We start from the raw sequence: 15,717 nt of genomic DNA, 5'->3' as shown, positions 1-15,717 counted from the left end.
TCAGGCCTGGTCGGGCTTTCAAAATCAGCTTCACCACACTTGTCATTTTGTGACATTCTTGGTGACCTTGGCGTCAGGCTCAATGGGAGGTTTCTTTCTCTTGTGGTTTCCCAAGCAGAGACCCAGAAGAGCACTTTCAAAGCAACAGCTCCTGCAAAGACGTCCTAAGTCTGGAACACTACATTGGCCTCTGAACATCTGTGGGACTTTATTAGGATTTCTGCTTGTTTGAATTTTAAAGTTCTCAAAATATGGTTTCTAGTTACCACTGGAGTTGGCAACACAACAGAAAAATGGAAAGGGAATTTCATTTCCCATATTTGCTAGGGCAGTTTATCCAGGCTACGGCCTCATTAAGAGGGAAGAGATGGGTTAGCAGTCGAAGATGTACTGACCCACAGCAGAAACTACCGCCCCATGTGCATTCAGTGTCCTTTTTTTTCCCCTCCTGAAAAATCTTGCACTCTAAACCACACGCACAGTAATTGCAAAACGTTCCCAGTGCCCTCCAGTCTGGTAACACATCACCTTGATGAGAAAATTTTCAAAACTATATTTTCAAGCATTGATGCATTTTTGAAAGGAAAAAAAAGAGCATATAGTCCTTAAACAAAAGTTACAGATTACACATCCACTAAGGCAGCTTATTAAACTTATTTTAAAAGCCTTGAAGTTTTGAAAATAATGCCAGAGATGATTTAGTGTGTGTGTGTGTGGGTGGGAGGGTAATTTAGTAGGTTTCTTTGCATTTGAGAACATTGTCTCTAATAATAAAAGGCAAAGTACACCCAATTGTGTAAACCGCAAATGCTCCACCAGTGTATGCAAAAAAGAGCGCCAGTTTGAAGAAAGACCTTTTTGGTATCTTTCACATAAAGTATTTCCCTGGCGCTCGCCTGAGGTGGGTCAGTAACATGGTCACAGAGCGTGGAAAAAGGCAGTTCCTGAGCTGGAAACACTCCGCGTGGAAAACATTATCCCAAATGAGTGTAAAGAGAACACATGTATGCTACGTAAGCTTGCAAACTCAGAGGGGGAGGTTTCTTTTCACCGCTATTTATTATTATTATTATTATTATTATTATATTTATATTTAGTTTTTTTAAATTTTTACTTTTTTCCCAGCGAAAGAAATCCCAAAAGCGCCGGCTGGTGATACTAGGCAGGGCAGTTGCTTAGTATCAGAGGGGAGGGGTCGGGAAAGCTGCGGGTCACCCCAAAACCAGACTCCAGGCAGGGGATGGGAGGGGATGAGTTAAAGGGGATCCTTAAGTGTTGGAGAACTTCAGCAAGGAGAAAAAAATATATATGAGAACAGCACCGACGTGAGTCTATTTGTTGCAAGAACAGCTGCTCCGGAGCGCTAGGGCCGAGGAAAGAGACGGAGCAGCCAGCTGAGCGCTGGGGCACGCTCCGGAGGGAACGCAGGGAACTGCGGGGGCGCAAGAGTGCGACAGCCCGGGGCTTCTTTCCAACTTTAACACCCAGAAATCCCCCTCTGATCTTGTTAAAACTCAGGTTCTGATCCTTTGGTCCAGGGCGGGGAATTTGCATTTCCAAGGAATTCCCAGACGTACCGCTCCTGCCGGTCCGCGGACCAAGCCAGGGATTGCTCCCGCTGGTGAAGCAACCTTGGATTAGGGCAAAGGTGGGGCGGGGCAGGGGGGCTTTCTGGGGACGGCGGTGAACTTCTAGGGTAGCAACAAACTGGAGGATGGGCAGGGACAGCGCTAAAAAGTGGCCAGAGGACGGACCACGGACGGTCTGTCGCCTTGATCACAAGCAGGGGTTCTGAAGGGAAGGGAGGAAGGAGGCGCCCTCCTTTGCGTCTACAGGAGGGCGTCGCGGGTGACGGGGGCTTTGGGGGAAGGGCAGGAGACGCGCACCTGGACGCAGGTAGGCGGCTGGACTCTCAGCCAGAGCGGGGGCCCGGCCGGCCTGCCCTTACCTGCGCTCGCCCTGGTCCGTGTAGACGTTGAAGAAGAGTCCCTCCCTGAGGTCCTGGTACACCAGGCTAGAGAAGCTGAGCTGCAGCTCATAGCGGCTGCCGGGCTGCAGGGTCCCGCCGAGCTCCAGCACCATGTACTGCATGTCGGAGGCGAACCACACGTCGTCCACGGGCACGCGGCCCACCGTGCGGTCTTCCGCGCCGGAGGGGAGAGGACCCCGCACCTCCGCCCGCTCACAGTCCAGGAAGAGGCTGTGCAGCAGCAGCCGCGCGGTGGCCACCGTGCAGCGCACCGTGATGTTCACGCGGCCGGTGAAGGTCAACGTCGAAGCCCAGGACTCGTTTGGCCGCAGCCGGGGCCACAGCTCCAGCTCGTAGTGCAGCGGCACGAGCCAGGGCGGCAGGCGCAGCTGGTCCCAGGGCCCCGGGGGTCGCCAGGTGCCCGGGGCGGCCGTCCCCGCGGGCTCACGACTGGGGCGGGTCTGCCCGGTGGCCAGAGGCTGCCCCGGCGAGCGGGTCGGGGAGGGCGCGGCGTCCGGGCGCCCGCGGTGGCGGAGCTCCGACGGCGGGAGGCGCGCGCAGCGGCCGTACAGGGCGGCGAGCACCAGCAGCGCCAGCAGGAGCGCGGCCGCCAGCCCCGCCAGCAGCAGGGCCACCGCGCGGCTCACGTAGAAGCCGGAGCTGGAAGGGGGCCCCATGGCTGGGCCCCCGGCGAGCGCGAGCCGAGCGCCGCCGGCAGACGGCAGCAAGCCTCGACCGGGGTGCGAGTGATGGGACCCCCGCTCTTCCTCTGTGCCGTCCCTCCTCCCTGTCTCCTCCTTGCCTCGAGGAGCTCGGGAGACAGGAGCGAGCGCTTGGGACCACGGCTTCCCCTCCCAGCTAATCAGATCCAGGTCCCTGCCTACCCATCCCCGCCCCGCCGGGGCCTGGGGAAGAGGCGGATCCCGCGCACCGCAGCGCGCGCCCCTTTGGGTCCAAAGGGAAAGCCCTCGTAGAGGAGGCTTCCAAGTGGGAACGGGAAGGGGGCGGTCGGGCCAGACTCGAACTTGGACACCTCCGACGGGGATGTTTGGGTTCGTGAGACTTGCCGGATGCGCCCTGGCGCGGTTTCACGTGTGGTCGGAAAAGAGACAAGTGCAGAGCGCACTGCGCTCCCGGAACGCAGGAGGTCTGCGGCCAGCACACCTGCTGGCCACTGGCCCGGGCTGCGAGTGCTGGGGGTGGGGTGAGGGGCTTGACCACCTGGACTGTCGGAGACGCACTCTGAAATCACCCTGTGAGGGACGGCCACAACTCAGAACTAACTCCCCGAGCCAAATCGCTGGCCCTAAATTCGCCTCCGGAATGAGCCGGGGACTCTCGCAGCCCAGGCGGCGAGTGCAAAGTGGAAACAAGGCCAGGAACCTCCGAGCCTTTCCCCACGCTTGGGAAGCAGGCCTGGAGGAGTGGCCGGCGGGAAGGCGGGGAGACTTCCCCTGAGGCTCGCTCGGGGGGCCTAGGGGACGTCCCCGGGAAAGGGGGAAAGGGGACGATCGGCTTTCAAATCCCGCTCCTTTCGTGCAACAGTCGTGCGCTAGCCTTGGCTCACAGAGGCTGCCAGGCCGGGACTCGTTTCCCAGGTGGTGCCCTCGTCGGTGAGGTCTTTGGCATTTAGGGCATCTGTTTGTTATTTAGCGGGTGCTCCAGGGAGAGCTGCCACGCCCGGGAGCCGAGCTGCGACTCCGCACGCACGCACTCGCCCGCGCCGGGAGCGCCGTTGCAAGCACTTAGCAGGCGCTGGGCAACAGGAGAGAGGACTGCAAGATTCGGCAGCTGGCCCAAGACTCCTTTGAGCGTATCCCATCTTTAGATTTTCAGAACGAAGAGAACTGTTTCCGTCTGGGCCCGAAAACGGTCTTCGCTTTCCTCCGGAACTGTAGATCCCATCCAATGAGGAAAGCCTTCCACCTGAGTTCAGAGAGGGGGTAAACCAAGGTGATTCATTCTCCTGGGAAGTGTGACCTTCCCTGCTCCTCCAACTAAAATGAATCACATTAAGAATAAACCTCCGGAGCAGGACAGGAAGGAGGAAGGAGACTTGACACCAAGCTCAGGCGTATGGTTATGCTGTAATCTATGGGCCGGTCCTGATTACAGGTTTGATTTTTCTTCAGGAATGGAACGATCATGTTTAAAAATAATTATGGCCACCAGCATCACTCCCAGAAGATCCTGGGTAGAGCTGAGGGAGAAAAAGCTCCTTCTGTTTCTCCTACTGCAAGTCAGGCTGCCAGAACTGTGAGTAGCGGGGGAGGGGGGGGGGTTCTGAGTTCAGGTTATCTTGAGATGGGGGTTATCACAGATGCAAAGCTAATTAATTCTTGTCCTTACTGCCCACTGGTCAATTGCTTGAAGGATTCCAGACTCCCCAGGAAAGGTTAAAGAAAGAAAAGGAGTCAGTAACAGAGTCACTTCAAATTCACATTAGAGGGACGCCTGGGTGGCTCAGTGGTTGAGTGTCTGCCTTTGGCCCAGGGCGTGATCCTGGAGTCCTGGGATTGAGTCCCACATCAGGCTCCCTGTATGGAGCTGCTTCTCCCTCTGCCTATGTCTCTGCCTCTCTCTGTGTCTTTCATGAATAAATAATTAGAAAAACACACACAAATTCACATTAGAGGTGTCTCCCTTCCCTCATTTATATAAGAAACTCTACTGAAAAGTGTGTAAGCAGACACAAGTGTTTGATTCCATTTATCTATATCATTAGACAAATAGCAATTGACTACCACACAAAAAGATTCAAAGTAATAAAATAGCACCAAATGATTCAGTGATTTAAATATCTTATTTAAAGGGAAAATATTGGGGATCCCTGGGTGGCACAGTGGTTTAGCACCTGCCTTTGGTCCAGGGCGGGATCCTAGAGACCCAGGATCAAATCCCATGTTGGGCTCCCGGTGCATGGAGCCTGCTTCTCCCTCTGCCTGTGTCTCTGCCTCTCTCTCTCTCTCTCTCTCTGTGTGTGTGACTATCATAAATAAATAAAAAAAAATTTTTAAAAAAGGGAAAATATTTCTGATAAAGCACTAATGTCACTCAACAGTTGCTAAATAAAACACTAGCTGAGTCAGGCATATGTTAATTTAAAAAGAACTGGAAAATACTATTATATGAAATTTTTGACATTTCATTGAAAGATGAGTTCTGGGAACTAGATCAGTTGCTAGGAAAACATTCACTAAAAAATTTTTTTTTAAATTTCTTAATGAGATACTCAGAAAACCCACTTATGATTCAGACTAGCTAAAGCAGTGATTCTCAGCTGGAGGTGCTTTTGGTGACTTGCCTCCCCTGGACATTTGCCAATGTATGAAGTCTTTTGGTTGTCACAATTTTGTGTGTGAGGGGGGATGCTACTGGTATCTAGTGAATAAAGGCTAGAGATACTGCTGAACTTCCTACAGCACACAGGACAGCCCCCTACAACAAAGAAATATCTTGCCCAGAATATCATCATTGCTGCAGATTGGAAATCCTGAACCAAAACAATAATCCAAGGCTTTTATATGATACTCAAGTGGAACTTTGCCTTTGTATCTTTGTATCTACTTACTTTTTTGTTCATGCTTATGTTCTGGCATGTCTATTATTCTTCCATCTTTATATCTTGGTACTTACCATGAACCTCAGTAATACTTTATTATTCCTCTTGGGTCATATGACTTAATTTTTCTTTTCCTTTTCTCTTCATTTACTTTGGAAATTTAATTTTTTTGAATGGGTGATATATTCATAAGGCTCAATAATCAAGACAGTATGGAATTTACCTTGAGACACCTGGTTTCCACTGCCTTCATAGTTAATAATTTTTAATAGCTTCTTTTGGTATCCTTTCTGTGTTTCCTGATGTAAAGTGAGCAAATACAATTATATACTCTTGTATTTCTCCCCCTTTCTTATGTAAAAAAATAGTGTACTAAAATGAACTTCTGGTGGTAGCTCAGTGACTCAGTCTGTTAAGTGTCTGCCTGTGGCTCAGGTCATGATCCCAGGGTCATGGGGCTTAGCGGGAAGTCTCTTCTCCCTCTCTCTCTGCCCCTCCCCTCACCCATGCTCTGTCTGTCTCTCTCTCAAATAAATAAAATCTTTTTTTTAAAAAAAGCACTTAAAAAAAAAGGCACTTCAGCACCTTGTATTTTCATTTAACAGTATTTTCTGTGTATCTTTCCATATCAGTCCACAGATATCTTTCACATTCTTTTCTATAGCTACATTGTATGGATATACCATTGCAAAAATTTTCTTAGTTTGCTTATTTTAAAGGATTCACCAGACTCCACAGAGTATCTTCACATAGGCTTTTATTTAAAGGCAAAGAATATGGTGTAGCATGAGAAAGAGAATATAGGCAAGAATTGGGAGGTCAGAGAGACATCCCCTGTGCCAGCTCCCTAAGGGCCCTTATTTGTGTAAATATGGGTCATGCTGTGTCACCAGCTCAAACCAACAACGCCTGTGAGAGGAATCTTGTTTATAGAGAACTCAAAGGAGAAGCTCTTAGAGAACCCCTTTAAATAATCAAGCCAGGTTTGTCAGACCCATAAATCTAGTTTCAAGCTATTAGTAAAGAAATCAACCCTAGGAGTCTCCAGTGAGAATTTCAGACCTGAGTCAGCACATCATAAATTGATCAAGAGTCAAAATAAATATCCAGAACTAAGGCAGAATAAGGAGCATTGAAAATTCTCTCCTCCACGAAAGCAATGTGAACACTGAAAAATTTGCCAGAATTAGCCATTTCAAACTCCAGAAAATAACCAAAATCTTGGAGTGATCCAAGGGAGTGTTTGTTCAAATAAAATAAACAACCAAATCTCAGTTAAAAAAAAATAACAACCTGAGCTGTATAACATTTTAACTTGCTTTATTTTCATTTCCTTTGTCTCAGCTTTGCAGAAGCCTTGAAAATCAACCGCCTGTTATTATGGTGCAGATCAGTAGCCTGGCAGCCACTGGAAGCAACACAAAGTCTCTTAAAAGCCTCATTCTCAGAGAATTGTCATTATTTGAACTACTCGGTGGTTCCCTGGAAGACTCCCGTGTCAGGACCATCTTTATTTGACTTAACTTCACAGTTCAGCCTGTGTGAACAGCCTTTCATAAGGGGCACTGGTTGAAAATAACGTAGACGATTGTTTAATATTACAACCTCCTGAGGTGGGCAAACAATTGAGGCAAACACTAAGTTCATCAAAAAGTTTAAAAGGAAAAGCTCAGGAGTTAGATAACCTAGAAGGGGCTTTGAAAAGCTCCAGTCTATTCTTGAAAATCTAAAAGGCCATATGCATTCTATGGGCTATGCACAAGACTAAAGGCTGTACTAAGTGGAAGAAACCCAAGAAAGCCCTAAAGCATATCTAGCTTATCGTGAGGCACTGCTCAAGCTGGCATCAAGCCTAGACTGGGTTGTCAACTGCCTGTTTGAGTGTTGAAGGGATATCTCAACACCCACACAGAGCCCCTTGGCAAAAACTGGGAGATTCAGATGTTCAGGGGAATCTATGTCTCACCGTTAGGTGGCCACTAAGTTAACTGAGCAAAGACAAAAGTGGCCACCAAAAAAAATACAGACTTTACTGAATTAGTTCAGAAAAATCTCTAAGCAAACAAGTGACAACAATCAGCAACAACAAACCCCAAAGGGGCAAGAGATCTTAGACTTGTCACATTATTTAAAATATCATGTTTCCAACAACAACAGCAACAAAAATTATGAGACATGCAAAGAAACAAAAACATATACCCATACACAGAGAAAAATCATCAGTAGAAAATGTCCCTGAGAACTTTCAAACATTGGCTTACTAGACAGAGACCTTAAATCAGCTATTTTAAATATATTAAGTGAACCAAAGGAAACCATGTCTAAAGAGCTAAGGGAAGGTATGGGAATAATATCTCATCAAATACAAAATATTAATAAAAAGATTAAGTTCTAAAAAATAATCAAATAGGAATTCTGAAGTTGAAAGTATATTAACTGAAATTTAAAAATCAATAAAGGGACTTGACACCAGTTTTTATCAAGAAGGAGAAATAATTAATGAAATTGAAGGTAGGCTAAATAAGATTATTCAGTCTACTCAGAATGAAGAAAAATGAACAGGGCTTAAGAGTACTGTTGGACACCATCAAGCAGACCAATATACAGATTGTAGAAATTCCAGAAGAAGAGGAGCAAGAGAAGAGGGCGGAGAAATTACTTGAAGAAATAATGGCCAAAAATTCTCCCAAGTTTTTGCAAGATACAAATCTACAAATCTAACAAGCTCAACAAATTGCAAGTAGGATAAACTGAAAGAAATCCATACCAAGACACATTATAATCCTACTGTCAATAGCCAGCCAGATTAAGAAAACAGAGAACAGAAAAATAGTACAGAAAATCAATGGAGGCAAATTCAGTCCTTGGAGATCAACAAAATTGACAAATCATTAGTCACACTGACAAAGAAAAAAAGAAAGAAGGTGCAAATAAATAAAATCAGAAATGAAAGTGGGGACATTATTATCAGCTTTACAGAATTGAAAAGGAATATAACAGAAAATGTAAGCAATTATATTCCAACAAATTAGTTAACCCAGAGAAATGGACAAATTTTCTGAAACACACAAATTACTTAAACTGACCTAAGAAGAGATAGAAAATCTCAACAGACTGTAACAAGAGATTGAATATATATTTAAAAGTTCCCCACAAAGCAAAAGTCCTGGATGACACAGCTTCACCAGAGTTCTACGAATATTTAAAGAGTTAAAATTAATCTTACTTAACTCTTCAAAAAATTTGAAGAGGAATAAACACTTTATAACAGCATTACTCTGATTAAGAAGCCAGATAAAGACATCATAAGAAAAGAAAATTAAAAACCAATATCTTTATGAAAAAGATATGCAAAATCCTCAAGAAAATATAAGCAAATAAAATCCAACAGAGTATTAAAAGGATTATTCATCATAACCAGGTGGAATTTATCCCAAGAATGGAAGGGTGGGTGGTGTCTGTGTGGCATAGTTGGTTAAGTGATAACTCTTGGCTTCAGCTCAGGTCATGATCTCATTAATGGAACAAGAGGGGAAAAAATGACATGATCATCTCAACTGATACAATTTATACAGAAAAAGGCACTTGACAGAATGCAACCTTTTATTTATAAAAACTTTTATTGATAAAACCTCTCAGAACACTAGGAATAGAAGGAAAGTTACAATATGATAAAGAATAGTTATGTATTCAACCATGAAAGACTCACTGCTTTCCCCCCTGAGATCAGGATGTTTGCTTTTATTGCTGCTATTTAACATTGTACTGCAAGTTCTAGCCAGAGCTATTATACGAGAAAAAGAAATAAAAATAACCTAAATTGGAAAAAAAATAAATAAAATTATCTCTATTTGCAGAAGACATGATCCTATATGTAAAAAATCCCAAAGAATTCACATGAAAGGTACTAGAGCTAAAAAATGAACTCAGCAAAGTTGTAGGATACGAGATCAACACACAAAAATCACTTGTGTTTCTATATGCCAGCAATGAACGATCTGAAAAGGAAATTAGTAAAGCAGTCCCATTTTCAATAGCATCTAGAAGAATGAATACTTAGCAATAAATCTAACCAAAGAAGTGAAAGACTTGTATGATGAAAACTATGAAACATTGCTGAAAGGAATTAAAGAAAAGCTAAATAAATGGGAAGACATTCTATGTTCATGATTAGGAAGACTTAACATGGTTAAGATGTCAATGTCACTCAAAGTGACATAAGATTTGACACAATCCCTGTCAAAAATACCAACAGCCTATTCCACAGAAATAGAAAAGCCACTTTTAAAATTCATATGAATTTGTGAATGGCCCCAAATAGTCAACATAACCTTGAGAAAGTTGATGGGCACACACTTCTAGACTTCAAAACTTACTACAATGCTAAATTAAAACAGTGTGGTACTGGCATAGGAATAAATATATAGACCAATTAATGAAATAGAAAGCCCATATATAGTCACTTGATTTTTGACAAGAGTGCCAAGACTATTCAATGGGGAAAGGACAGTCTTTTCAACAAATGGTGCTGGGAAAACTGGATACCCATGTACAAAAGAATGACATCAGAACCTTACTTTACACCATATACAAACATAAACTCTAAGTGGATTGTAAAAGCTAAAAACATAAAACTTGTAGAAGAAAACCCTGGAGAAAGTATTTATGACTGGGATTTCATGATTATTTCACGGATGTGACATCAAAAACACAGATGACCGGGGATCCCTGGGTGGCGCAGCGGTTTAGCGCCTGCCTTTGGCCCAGGGTGCGATCCTGGACACCCGGGATCGAATCCCATGTCGGGCTCCTGGCATGGAGACTGCTTCTCCCTCCTCCTGTGTCTTTGCCTCTCTCTCTCTCTCCCTCTCTCTGTCTATCATAAATAAATAAATAAATCTTTTTTTAAAAAAACACAGATGACAAAGAAACATAAGTTGGACATTATCAAAATTAAGTACTTTTCTGCACCAAAGAAGAATACTATCAAGAAAACAAAAGACAACTTATATAATGAGAATATTTGCCTTTCTGCCCCTGGACGCCGCCAAGTAAGCATCGTTAAAGTCTCCCCTCCCACCACCATCATGTCTAAGTCAGAGTCTCCCAAAGAGCCTGAGCAGCTGCGGAAGCTCTTCATCGGAGGTTTGAGCTTTGAAACAACTGATGAGAGTCTGAGGACCCATTTTGAGCAATGGGGAATGCTTATGGACTGTGTGGTAAGGAGAGATCCAAATCTACAGGGAATCTACAGGTTACAATAGATTTGTGAGCTCAGCCACGCACAGTGGTGGCAAGGGCCTAGCTGCTACACAGAAGACATGTTTTAGACAATACTCATGTGTATGGGCAAAAAACTCAAGGACTGTATTTGTGACTAATTGTATAACAGGTTATTTTAGTTTCTGTTCTGTGGAAAGTGGAAAGCATTCCAGCAAAGGGTTTTTTTGTTTTTGTTTTTGTTTTCCCAACAAAGGGTTTTAATGTAGATTTTTTTTTTTGCACCCATGCTATTGATTGCTAAATGTAATAATCTGACCATGACACTGAATAAATGTGTCTTTAAAAAAAAATACTTGTAAGTTATATATCTGATAAGATATCAATATCCCTCATATATATTTACACATTAATAATTATATTATTTTGATAATTTGTTATGAAAATATAACTATTTATAATAATATTAATAAAGCATGTTTCTATATAATATTAACATGTAAGATAGTAATAATACATTATACTTATTAATAATTAATGTAATATTGATATGATATAAGATTAATATGTATTTATGTTATTTTATTTATGAAAAGAGCTCCTACAACAAAAAACAAATAACCCAATTCAAAACTGGGGAAATGACTTGAATAGACATTTCTCCAAAGAAGACAGAGAAATGGTCAAATAAGCACAAAAAAGATGCCTAATATCATTACTCATTAGAGAATGCAAATTAAAACCACAATGAGATACCATTTCATACTTACTAGGATGGCTATAATTTTTTAAACAAGTGTTGGCAAGAATGTGGAAAAACCAGAACCTTCACCAGCATTGCTGGTGGAAATGATGCAGCTTCTGTGGAAAACAGGTGGTTTCTCAAAAGATTAAACATAGAACTTAGTGAATCCCACTCCTACGTATATATCCATAATGAAACAGGGAATCAAAACGACATTTGTATACCAATGTTCACAGCAACATTTCTCATAACAGCCAAAAGGTAGAAACAAGCCAAATGTCTATCAACAGATGACTATATAAACCAAATGTAGTATATTTGTAAAATGAAATATTATTCAGCCACAAAAAGGATTGAAATTTTGGCATATGCTACAACATGGATGAAATTTGAAAACATGCTTAGTGAAATCAGCTGACCTAGAAAGGTAAGGACTGTGTGACAGTATGAGCTTCTATGAAGTACCTAGAAGAGGCCAACACACAGGGACAGAGAGGGACAGAGGTAGGTTAGAGATTACCAGGGACTGGGGTGAGGGGGAAAGGGAAAATGGGTAAAAAAGGTTTTGTTAGAAATGCTGAAAAAGCTTTAGGCATAGATAGTGGTATGATTACACAACAGTGCCAATGTATTTAACATCATTGACTTAAATACTTAGAAATGGTTAAAATGATAGAGTATTTACATGTATATATCTCACCATAATAAAAAAAAATACACCGTAAGCCTCAGCATAATAGTAACATTTTCTTATTAGTAGTGATCAAGATCTATCACTTATTAAAATCCAGGAATATGCAGGCCTACCTGGGTGGCTCAGTCAATTAAGTGTCCAACTCTTGATTTCAGCTCAGATAGTGATCTCAGAGACCTGGAATGGAGCCCCACCACAGGCTCTGTGCTCCGTGAGGAATCAGCTTGTGATTCTCTCCCTCTCCTTCTGCTCTCTCTCTCTCTCTCTCTCTCAAATAAATAATAAATTTTCAAAAAAAAATCCAGGAACATACAGATAATATTAGGTTAAAAGTTATCAGCATTCTCTGGGTATTTTAGTCCAATTTGGAAATTTAACAGTTGATCTGCTAGGGAAAAAAATATGATCTTTTTGAAAAAAAAATATTGTGTTGGGATAAAAGACTAGAAGAAATAAGAAAAAAAGAAAAAATTATTCCCAGTACCGCCCTCCCCATCCTGAAACCTTGCTACAATTCCCTCTTGATAGTACTCCTCTTCCTTCCAAAACCACTGTCCTCCAGTTTTATGACATTCACTGCCTTTGTCTTCTTTGTTATCTTGCCACCTATACATACATCCCTAATCTTTATATATTAGCTTTTAATATTTTTGGACTTTATGTAGAAAAGAACCTTAATATTTATTCTTTAATGTCTGGCTTTTTAAGTTCAGCATTATGTTTCTAAGATTTATACATGATGCTGCATTTAACTTTTGATTTATTCTTACCGATTTATAAATATTCCATTAAATACATATTCCATGATTTATCCATTCCATTATTGGTAGGTATTTGATTTATTTCTAATGTGTGAGTGTTATGAAAAATGATACCATAAACACTCTTGTATATATGTCTTCTGGCATACATTTTTGCTGAATATATATCTAGGAATGAAATTATTAAACATAGAATATGTGTGTACCTTAGACTAAAGTGTATGATGCAAAGCTACTAGTGGTACCAGTTTACTCTCTTAACAGCTGTGTGTAAGAGTTCCTGCTGTTCCAAGACTTGACTAATTCTCAATATTATCAGTCTTGTAAATTGTAGCTATTTTGGTATGTGTGTGGCTTTAATTTGCGCTTCTTTGATTTACAATGAAGCTAGGGACTTTTTCACATAATCATTAGGTCTTTGGATTTCCTCATTTATGAAGTGCTTATTCACACAGGTTTACACATTTTTCTGCTGGTCCTCCATCTTTTTCTTCTTAACCAGATATTTTTTAGACACGAGTCCTTTGTCAGATATATATGTCACGAACAGCTTTCCTGATATTAAGGCAGGATAGAGATAGCTGTAGAGAGAATAGTGGCCTTCCAGGAAGAGAGAAATTTCCTTTCAAATATTTTCTTTGAGAATTCCCAATTGTAGCATTTTCTTTTCTTTTCTTTCTTTCTTTTTCTTTTCTTTTCTTTTCTTTTCTTTTCTTTTCTTTTTTTTTTTTTTTTTTTTTTTTTTTGTAGCATTTTCTTAATAGAGCCTGGTTGGGGAATCAGTTCTAGACTACTTTTGCTGTCACTTAGTAAGTCCCGCTTGTATGTGTCTACAAACTTTTAAAGTGAGTCAATATCGACTATCTGTTGTCCTCAGGTTTACGGTTTTGCCTGATTTATGGGCGGTGATCCTGAAAATGAATCATTCAGATCTCCTGCTAGATGGAGACAGCTCCAGTGGCTGCTGTGGGTCTCCCCTCCCCTCCCCCGACCTGTGTCACCCTGAGGCCACGCCTACCTGGGTTCCTCTGGACCAATGAATGATGGGGCATGACAGGGATGTTAATGAAGGTCCTGTGAAGGTCTGGGCACCTCTGGCAGAAAAACTTACCTTTGATCTGCAAGAAGGTCTTAACCCTGAAGAGTCTGAGACTCTTCTTGCCCTGCCCTCCTCTTCCTTTCCTCCAGTGTAGAAAGCCTGAAGCCTGACCCAACTCCCCTGGCTCACTGTCCTTTGCCTCTCAGTGATTTCTCCTAGCAGATCCTTTCCACATCAAATCCCATCTTGGAGGTTGCTTCTTGGAAGATGCACACTAACACAGGATAGAAAAAAGTCCTGTTGGGGTGCCTGGGTGGCTTGGTGGTTGAGTGTCTGCCTTGGGCTCAGGTCATGGTCCCAGGGTCCTGGGATTGAGTCCTGCATCAGGCTTCCTGCTCAGCGAGGAGCCTGCTTCTCCCTCTCCCTCTACCCCTGCTTGTGTTCTCTCTCTCTCTGTCAAATGAATAAATAAAGTCTTAAAAAAAAGTCTCGGGATCCCTGGGTGGCGCAGCGGTTTAGCGCCTGCCTTTGGCCCAGGGCGCGATCCTGGAGACCCGGGATCGAATCCCACGTCGGGCTCCCGGTGCATGGAGCCTGCTTCTCCCTCTGCCTGTGTCTCTGTCTCTCTCTCTCTCTCTCTCTGTGACTATCATAAATAAATAAATAAATAAATAAATAAATAAATAAATAAATAAATAAAAATTATAGGAGACAGCCGTGCAAATAGTTCTCTTCCCTTCCCTACATGAAAGGCATTGGTCACAGAAACCTTGGACTGAGTGTTAATGAAACACTCAGCATGGCCCCCTCATGGCATAATGTGTTCAATAAACATTTGGTGAATGAATGATAGGATTCAAACAATTAGTTCCCAAGGATTTAATTTCTACTACTCCGTCATATGGCATATATTTTCATTACATTCACTAAGTTAATGTGTTTAAAATAAAGATCAACTGTGTGTAAATCAACCCTCTTTTCTAAATTAGAAAACATGCTGCCTGCCTTTGGCAGTTCACATACAATAATTGAGAGCAAACTGTAAAGAAGAGAAGGGTGAAGACATGAATGTGTTTTTCTCTGTAGTGTCTTGCACACAGTCTGGCGTGGGAATTATAAGTACGGAAAACCGTCAGTAAGAAAAAGAAATGGAGAGGAAGAAAAACACATGAAGAAGAAAACCCATCAACTGAACAAAACATATATCAAAAATTAGGCTCGTTTCTTTCTTTTTTTCCAGCTACCCATTTAATTACATAAAATCAAGTAAACATGCTTTTCAACAAAATATTGTGCATGGGCCCCTGTTTATTTAGACATGAAGTTAGAGATTACAGGAGAACTTCTTGAACACATTTGCACAAAATGGCCAGTTGTCATACGTGTTACTTCCCAGTGAGCCATGCGTGTTAGCTAAGGGTTAGCTATAAGTTGCTATAACAGAAGTCTCCAAAAAAGCATGGGCTCCAGCAAAATAGAAGTTTACTTTTTCACAGGGTAGTCCAGAGGTAAGTGTGGGATCCAAGATGGGCAGGTGGCTCTCTTCCATGATGTCATCCATTCCCCAAGCGGGTGGTCTTTGCGTGCTCAGCACTGGCTCGCCAGCACCACATCTGCAGCCTGGCCCCATGAAGCAAAGAGACGGAAAGTGGAGGGCAAATGTTCTCTTCTAGCATACAGATGTGTTGCATGTGTCTTTTTTGTTCACATTCCAACAATGAGGAAAT

General features: G+C 42.6%; 1 protein-coding gene across 1 annotated transcript in view; it reads right to left on the bottom strand.

The window, feature by feature from the left end:
- The window catches only part of LVRN (laeverin), a 64,791-nt gene extending 61,998 nt beyond the window's left edge, over window positions 1-2,793 (bottom strand). Inside the window, exon 1 of the mRNA XM_038551853.1 lies at window positions 1,949-2,793. Within this exon, the coding sequence (XP_038407781.1) occupies window positions 1,949-2,646 (698 nt within the window). The 5' untranslated portion in view covers window positions 2,647-2,793. The remainder of the gene's footprint in view (window positions 1-1,948) is intronic.
- Between the last annotated feature and the right edge of the window lie 12,924 nt (window positions 2,794-15,717).

The sequence above is a fragment of the Canis lupus genome, chromosome 11 (assembly GCF_011100685.1).
Source record: "Canis lupus familiaris isolate Mischka breed German Shepherd chromosome 11, alternate assembly UU_Cfam_GSD_1.0, whole genome shotgun sequence".
Classification (NCBI taxonomy): domain Eukaryota; kingdom Metazoa; phylum Chordata; class Mammalia; order Carnivora; family Canidae; genus Canis; species Canis lupus.
This window is presented reverse-complemented; position numbering and strand designations above follow the sequence as displayed.